Consider the following 8,888-nt stretch of genomic DNA (forward strand, 5'->3'; position numbering starts at 1 on the left):
AGTATGTGTTTATTGTCCACCAAGTTGGAAATTTTTCTTTGGCTCACCAATACATAAAAAGACTAAACAGACAGTTTAAAAAATATATATATATTGATAGACAGTTCATGCCACTATCAGTCACTTGCAGAGTTGAGGATTTTAATGGCATTAGGAATAAAAGACCTCTTAAACACATTTTTGTTTGCTAAAGGAATTCGATAGCGCATTCCTGACCTCAAAGGCTCAAACTGACTAAAGAGAGGATGAGAACTATCTGCTAGAATACTCCTCACCACCTTCTTTGTCCTTTCAGCGTAGAGTTGTGTTAAGGGCTTCTGTATCCTACCTACTATTTTACTTGCCATTACCACAATTCTGGACAGTTTGTTCTTGGATTTGCAGTTTAAATGATCATACCAGGCAGGGATATGAAAAGTTAATACAGTCTCAACAATGGATTTGTACACTAGTTCTAGAATATGCTGACTGACACCAAGGCTGCTCAGTTGTCTAAGAAGAAAGAGTCGCTGCGAACATCTTTTGAAAATATACTCTGTGTTTTCAGTATAACACACGTGAGAATCCAAAACTAAACCAAGATATTTAAAATTTTGCACAATTTCAACTTGTTGGCCCTCAAGTAAAATTGGCTGGATTGTCATATCTAGTTTTGTACACATAATTAATTATTTTGTCTTAGCTCCTTAGTGTGAGCCAGATAGACAACATCATGTGAGGAATTTGTTTTAACCAATAGGCCAACTAAGGCCATATCATCGGCATATTTAAATAATCTAAAATATTCCTCATTAATCGTAAACTCATTAGTAAAGGGAGAAAAAAGCACAGGGGAAAGAACACAGCCTTGTGGGCAACCTGAGCACATCAGACATAACCCCTCTGACACAGACCCTCTGTGGACGGCAAGAAAGAAAGTTCTTTCTTTCTTCATTCAGTCTGTTTCAAAATTCAAAATTCCAAAAAAAAACATGCACAAATCATTAACACTAACATCATTAAGGTCCATTTAGAAAATAAATAGGGTGCATTTCCATTCCAAGTCATTAAAATAACAATTGTATGAAAGTTCTGCAGTCAATAAAATCTGCACAGTTGTCTGGTTGTTTTAACTGAGTTTATAATGAGACATTTAGCATTCAGCAGAATTTAGCAGTGCATTTTTGTGATGTTTTATGTGAACTGGATCTCTGTCATTAGTCATGTTTGTCTGTAATTGTCTGTCTCTGCATGCTTGTGATATTTATAAAGATCACATTTTACACAGAAACTCAACTTGAGGCTGAAAGTGTTCTCGCAGAGGAGGAGCCCATGGGTACTGTAACATCTCTGGGCTGTGTGTGTGTGTGTGTGTGTGTGTGTGTAGAAACTCGAACTCAGCATGCTTTTAAATGTTATTACAATCAATGTGTGATTTCATTTTTTAATTCATGCTTTTTTAAATCAAACTCCGTGATGAAAAGGATCTCAGTTTATTTGCTTTCCCTGTAAATAAATATTTAAAGAGAGATATCTGGTCTTTCACATCACTCCACATCGCATTGGCCTTATAATAATTAAGTGCTTAAAAGTACAGATATATTTGCAGATTCAGTGCTCTGAGGGAACATTGAGTAATTAATGAATCATGTTAATATTGAAATGATGACTTCTTAGATGTTTGTCCTTTAATGCCACACAGTCAAAATCAGAGCAAAGTTGCGTCTCATATGCTGATGCAAGCGCTGAGCAATATAAGAAATGAGGGTCAGTGGATGTTAAACACATTCCCCCTGGTGGCACAAAGTTAAAACAACATGACAGCAAACAACTTTGCAGGCGCAAAGAAAACATTCATTTCAGATGCAAACATCCTGGAGTTTATGAAAGACACTTAATTTGAATAAAACCCACAACCTTTACATTGCCAATCCAGATCATAACTAACAAAACCACCATCCCAAATGTCCTTTTCATCACCTGCTAGTGTCTTATTTTAGAGATAGTTGGTCAGAAGAGCTTTGCTGTTTGATTTCTGCAGAGGTAACTGCAATGTTCAAGTTCTTTGGTTTGTTTTAAACTCTTTATACATAATTTTGATAACTACAATTGCTCCATCCCCATTTGAAACAATGGGGACTGTTATAGTGTATACAGTAATATAGAGTAAAGTACAAATACAAATTTTAAAATAAAAAAAACAAAATTGTTGAACAATGATACTTGAATTTTACATATAATTATAACATAATATTTTAGTTGCCTTGTTTTTAAACCTTGAGCCAGTGGGGAAGAAGATTTTTGCATCATGTAACAGAGATGCAAGGAGTTTGGAGGCTGTGTACTGACAACAATACTCATACATTAAATGCTCTTAAAGGCCTCTTTGAAATATATATATATATACCTGTAACCACCCCCTCAATTCATATGGGACTTTATTGTTCATTATTAATTGTATTTCTGTAAACATTTCAATCGAACCTCTCTTTCTTTTCAGCCACTTACCGGTGGAGACGGCTGCCTCCTGAATATGCCTCTACCTCTGAGGATGAGTTTGGCTCTAACCGGAACTCTCCCAAACACATTCGCCTGCGTCCGGGCACCACTCTTCGCACCAGCAGGCTGGGTGGTCCCGCTCCGGTCACGACCAGCCCCGGGGGTCTCCTCCTCAAAAACAGGATGAGAGAACAGGAGGAGTACATACGAGATTGGACAGCTCACAGTGAGGAGATCGCCAGGTACTCATCAACTCTGTGTCCTTATACACACAAGCACATTACATCATTAAAATGCCCCACAGTTACTTGACACACAAAGCGTACGATATTGTTATCTTTACATTATGCTTGACTGTTCTTCCAGTCTTATCTCATGAGATATTCCTTAGATTTGAAGTAAACATTTTTTTGAAAATCAGAAAAACCATAGGCTTTGGTTCATCTCGGTAATGTTTGGTGTGGTTCAAAGTTCAGATCTTTTTAATGAAAAATCTTTTGAAATCCTTTTGGAGAAAATGAATGGGTAAAAAACATTGAGAACCAAGGCCGCTGAAAAAGTGGGCACTCAGTGTTGGTGTTGCATGCGGGAATATAGTCTATTATCTCTGGAGATGTTCTCATGTAGCATTAGTCACAGCTGGAACAGCAACAAGAGAGACTGTCTTCAAATCCACTGCTGCAGGGCAAACACTGATACAAGTTGATCACAAGCTCGTTCTCTCTTTCTCTCTCTCTCTTACTTTATCATATTGTTTTTTGACATTTTATTCTGTCTTTATCTCTCATTAACCCCTGCTTTTATGTTCTCATTTATCTACTTAAATTTCAAAAAGCAAAAAGCTAATGTTTTTAGTGCCCTTAGAAATGCGGTGTTCGTGGTTAGCTGTGGTTACTTTACTCTGTAAATGACTGTGTCCAGTAACTGTGGGGTTACCATAGTAGTTTAATTCAGTTGCTTTCAAGTGATCTCAGCATGGCAGCTCTCATGTGGCAGCCCACTCAATGTAAAATCAATTATTTGTCTACTTTTATGACGGGTCTTTATCATAATGTGAGTGGACATGATGTTAAATGTACATTTCAGAAGCACTATTCATACTTTTATTTTGTATGTGTAATATAAGTTTTATGCGTTTTTATTGAAGAATACAATATTGTGAATTTTCCACATTTTTCCACACAAAAGCGACACGTTGCATCTTTAGCAACCCATAAATGCCTCATATATTTGTTGTTAAACTTGTGTAGAAATACTGCCACCTTGTGGTTATTCTAAAAACCCTCTCAATATTACAATACCGTAATAATTAAGCATTAATCAAAACCTATATACAACAAATGTGTGATTCATATGTAATGAGACATTCTTGATGTATTTACCATGTTATAATATTATATACACTAATGATAAGTTTAGGTTCAGTAAGATTTTTTAAATTGTTTTTGAAAGAATTCTCTTATGCTGACAAAGGCTGCATTTATTGGATCAAAATACTGTAGAAACAGTATAATTGTGAAATACTATTACAATTTAAAATAACTCTTCTCTATTTTAATATATTTTAAACGGTCATTTATTGCTGTGATGGTAAAGCGGAGTTTTCAGCAGCCATTACACCAGTCTTCAGTGTCACATGATCTTTCAGAAATCATTCTAATATGCTGATTTGGTGCTCAAGAAATATTTCATATTATTATCAATGTTGAAAACAGCTGTGCTGCTTAATATTTTTGAGGAAACCTTCATGCATTTTCTTCAGGGCTCTTAAAAATTCAAAAGAGCAGAAGTTATTTCAATTAAGGAATCTTTTGTAACAATGTAAAAGTCTTTGTGTCACTTTTGATCGATTTAATGCGTCCTTGCTGCATAAAAGTATTGATTTCTTTAAAAAACAAATCAATACCGACCCCAAAATTTTACGGTAGTCTATTTTTTGATGTTATAATAATTCTGTTTTTATAAATGATGCATGTGATGCATGTCATCCATACAGTTTGCTATGGGATTGCATATATAAGCATGTGCATGTGCATACATAGAGTAGGGACTACCTAATGTGAGTCTTTGCATGATGTGTGTGTTTTTGTGTGCCCCTAGTCTAGACACCCATCTGAATGTTTACAGGTTATTTCCCTGTGTGCGCAGGATCAGTCAGGACCTCGCCAAGGACCTGGCCATCTTGGCACGAGAGATCCATGACGTGGCAGGCGAGATCGACTCGGTCAGTTCCTCCGGCACGGCGCCCAGCACCACGGTCAGCACAGCCGCGACCACACCGGGCTCCGCCATCGACACCAGGGAGGAGGTACATCTCACATCGCCTTACTCACTTTCAAGATGTTTATTAGTTTACAAGGTGATTGTTCTCAATAACTTTGTTGTTAATTCTCCTTTTCTGCAGCTGGTTGAGAGAGTTTTTGACGAAAGTCTAAACTTCAGGAAGATTCCCCCTGTAGTTCACACCAAAGCCTCAGAGATCAATGGCAGACCAGTGGAGCTTCGTCCCCGGGCCCCGGACAGCCTGGACCCTCAGGCGGCCCTGCGCAGGCGTACCTGGAACCGGGATGAGGTGAGACCGGTATGAACCACTTAACTTCATGAAATGGACCTGATCTTTCAGGTCTTTATGAATGTATGTTAAGTGAATGATTCAGCAGACTTCAGGGTGTGGGGGTTATTTTTAAGTGTGTGTCTGTGGCTCCAGATGAGAATATCTTGTTCAGTGTAGCCTGGTGTGTGAGTGGTGATGTGAAAACTGATATGATGTGATTAAGTTGAATTACCTCAGTGTTTTATTGACTGGATGTTGTTTGCTTGGTAAATTATTGATTGACACGGTTGTTACTGACTGATGGCTGTTCTTTTGCAGGTGGTGCTAGACAGTTTATTGCTGATGTCGGTTTCCCAACTGTCTTCTAAAATCCAACGGTCTGTAGATAAAACTGCTGGCAAAATCAGGTCAGTCATACATGTGTACTGTGTTGCTCATTAAACCAAATTACATAAACGGTCATTTTATAATTGTTGAAAATGTTACAGACTGAATAATTGTAGAACTAAAAATATTTAAAGCTTTTTTTACTTCTTACATCGTCAAAGGTACTATATTTTATATCATTTTGTTATTTATTATTTTGGACTAGAATATAGTTAATGGAGCAGTAACGCATATTTTCATGTGCTAAGATGCAAATATATATATCAATATATATATATCAATTAATTAATTAATATATTCATTAATTATATACACAAATTCAAATGCTTTAAATAAAATACAAAATTAATATAAGGACTGAAATCAAAATTATTTTTGCCCTTTAAAAACTTTTCAAGAACATACTGTTCTTGAAAGTTACGGAATCATGAATTTCAGTGAATTAAATTTTATTTAGTGGTTCCTCCATTTCAGTGAAGTTTGAGAAGCACTGTTTTAAAACATTACATGGTTTTCTGTAGGAATTTACTGCTTGTATTACAGTTTTACATTTTCAGGTGTAAACTGTAACTGCTGATAGATAAAATATCATGGATAAATGTAATCCTCTGTGTGTGTTTTTTTTTTTTTTTTTTACTATTTGTAACATTTAAAAGACAAATTTGTAATATTGCTACTTGTTCACTATTTTAAAGGATATTGTTCAAAGACAAAGACAGGAACTGGGATGATATTGAGAGGAAACTCTGTTTGGACAATGAAGTTCCACTTCCCAAAACTACAAACAAGGTAAGTTCTCTAAAGGGATAGTTCACCCAAAAATTAAAATTACTCCATGATTTACTCACCCTCAAGCCATCCTAGGTGTATGACTTTCTTCTTTCAGACGAATCCAATCGTTATATTAACCCAAAGTTATATTAAACAAAGAATTTTTAATATAATACTTTTGCTAAACAAAGGAAACTTTGCTTCCATTGCTCCTGTAAACAAAATCTTCTCGTGAGACTAGCATATTCTCATCGGACTTTAGGCAACGCCTCCATCTTGTGTCATCCGCTGGAACACCACTCTCTCGTGTATGCACATACCAGTTAGCGGAAGCTAGAGATTACTGTTTATAAAATTTTAAATATGGATATTTTTCTTACAAAAAAACACATTGATTCACTTCAGGAGGCCTTTATTCACCCACCGGAGCCGTGGGTGCTTTTTATGATGGATGGATGCACTTTATTGGACTTCTTTTAAACTATTGAAAAATAACACCCATTCACTGCCATTATAAAGCTTGGAAGAGCCAGGACATTTTTAAAATAAAACTCCAATTGGATTTGTCTGAAAGAAGAAAGTCATATACACCTAGGATGGCTTGAGGGTGAGTAAATCATAGGGTAATTTTCATTATTGGGTGAACTATGCCTTTAAATGCTGAATGTCTTACAGTAACAGATATTGATCTGTACTTCTCCTAATTATTCTTTATGGCATTCAGGAAATTTCATCTATACTAACAGAGCTGAAGAGGGTAGAAAAACAGCTTCAAGGTAAGACTTACACCACATCTACACTAAATGCAACAGCAGCACAATGCAGCTAAATTTAGCTTGCCTTAATAATCTTCTAAACTGTCCACAAGCACATTTCTACTTTCGATATACTGTTCAGCTTTTTTCAAATCTTTTATTATTTGATATATAATTAAATAACTTCTGACTGTTACATCATAGTCAACTTGTGATGTTTTTGGTCTAATTTAAATAAGTATATGCAGTTTTAGCTAAATAAAATACATACACATTCACATTTTCTGATGCGTTTCTCTATCCCTGCAGTTATAAATGTCATGGTGGACCCTGATGGAACCCTTGACGCTCTGACCAGCCTCGGCCTGACAAGTCCAACCACCACCAAACCCAAAAGCAACGTATGGGGGCCTCTGCCCAGTAATGGAGCCCCTCAGCCGCCGCCAACAACGATCATAACCAGCCCAGAGAAACCCAGTGTAGGACTCAACTTCAACCGCTCACACCCCACTGGAGAGGAGAGTGCCATCGCTAGCAAATAAAAGACTTTCTGTTAGTAAACTGGATTAATAAAACTACATACTGTAACTTGTTCCCAAATGGATCTTTTAATGTGTATGTATAATGTACTATGTGCCCTTCTACAGGATTCTGTATGAGGTCTGTTTGTTGTTTTACTTTGTAGTGTAACCTTTAGCATCACACCTGTGTATCTGGACTGACTGCTTAGCTCAACTAAGCAAAACCGCACCAAAACACACACAGCTGCATGTGACAGGAAGCAAGTGGCCATCCAAGCCCAATGAACTGCCAGACGTCGTGAACAGACAAAAACAACTCCAGTGCCTGTCTGCTCTCCTCTGAGCTTACCAACACGTTCTGCACAGTTTACCAAACCGAATACAGCAAGCTATGCGCAAACTCAGCAAATGTATTTTGAAATTTGTCTATTTAGATAACTGTAATTTTTGGAAAATGTTTTAGATGTTACATTTTGTGCATTCAAGCTATTCTAAATTAGCCTAATAAGGGGTCTTGATTTTTTTTTTTTTTTTATGTAATGAAGAATTTGTATAATTGGAAACTGAAATATCCATTGCAATTCTTTGCATAATTTTGTAGTTTTCAATTACTGAAACATAGAGAGGGAACTTGCAGACAAATGCATGGCATGCACTAATGGACTGGTAAACTGCACCCTGGCTAAATCGATTTTTGCCATTATGCTACTTCGATCAGCACAGCTGAATCAGCCTTATGACTAACATTTCTGCATAGACAGACGTCGGTGTCTTCATGATGCTCTGATACCTACTAGCCGCCTTCTCATGTGTGCGTTTACTGTTACCTGTTTTTATTTCCTTCTGCTGCTTGTCTGTATTTTTAGGAGGATGTTGGTGTAAACCTGAACCACTTCCCTGGCCTTTCTTTAGGAGCCCTGTAGGAAGAGTAAATAGTGTAACTGTAGACTTAGACGATAGTGCAGATTGGTACCTGACAGAATACATTCAGTGGGCTTTTCTTTGTTTTCTACATGTATGATGTCACTAAGTGCCCAGTATTCTCAGCTTAGTCTTTCGGTCTTTGGGGATGACAAGACTTGATTCATTGTGATATGTTTTCATTTTGCACATCAAAGGCATAATGTGAAATGAAGTAGACACCACTAAATCCCGCTGTACTCACTACAAGATGCCTTTCCAGTGGGACGCCCCTCTGACAAAACAACCTGTGTGACAGTCTGCCAATGTATGAGAGACAGCAGATAAAGTGCTTGGTACATTGATTTTCCATGAGGTTTACACATTGTGTATCATATCAGTGTTTTTTTTTTTCATTATTGTTTTTTAATGTATGTTTTATTTATTTTTGTTTCAATTCATTTAATTGTTACGGCACTTTTTTTCTTTTTTACATAAATTTGCATATTCTCAATAAAGGGG

At 36.7% G+C, this 8,888-nt stretch overlaps 1 protein-coding gene across 3 annotated transcripts in view; it reads left to right on the top strand.

Moving 5' to 3' along the window:
* LOC107733772 (centrosomal protein of 170 kDa-like) overlaps positions 1–8,882 on the top strand; it is a 49,566-nt gene extending 40,684 nt beyond the window's left edge. The window contains exons 13-20 of one of the 3 annotated variants that reach the window (XM_016545566.1): positions 1,268–1,315; positions 2,480–2,720; positions 4,606–4,786; positions 4,883–5,059; positions 5,351–5,439; positions 6,115–6,208; positions 6,915–6,966; positions 7,255–8,882. In XM_016545566.1, coding sequence (XP_016401052.1) covers positions 1,268–1,315; positions 2,480–2,720; positions 4,606–4,786; positions 4,883–5,059; positions 5,351–5,439; positions 6,115–6,208; positions 6,915–6,966; positions 7,255–7,487 — 1,115 coding nt within the window. In that variant the 3' untranslated portion in view covers positions 7,488–8,882. The remainder of the gene's footprint in view (positions 1–1,267; positions 1,316–2,479; positions 2,721–4,605; positions 4,787–4,882; positions 5,060–5,350; positions 5,440–6,114; positions 6,209–6,914; positions 6,967–7,254) is intronic. The other 2 variants (XM_016545564.1, XM_016545565.1) reach the window with 2 other exon arrangements.
* The last annotated feature ends 6 nt before the right edge of the window (positions 8,883–8,888 follow it).

This window comes from Sinocyclocheilus rhinocerous, unplaced genomic scaffold, assembly GCF_001515625.1.
Source record: "Sinocyclocheilus rhinocerous isolate Xijiao unplaced genomic scaffold, SAMN03320098_v1.1 scaffold789, whole genome shotgun sequence".
In the NCBI taxonomy this organism is placed as follows: domain Eukaryota; kingdom Metazoa; phylum Chordata; class Actinopteri; order Cypriniformes; family Cyprinidae; genus Sinocyclocheilus; species Sinocyclocheilus rhinocerous.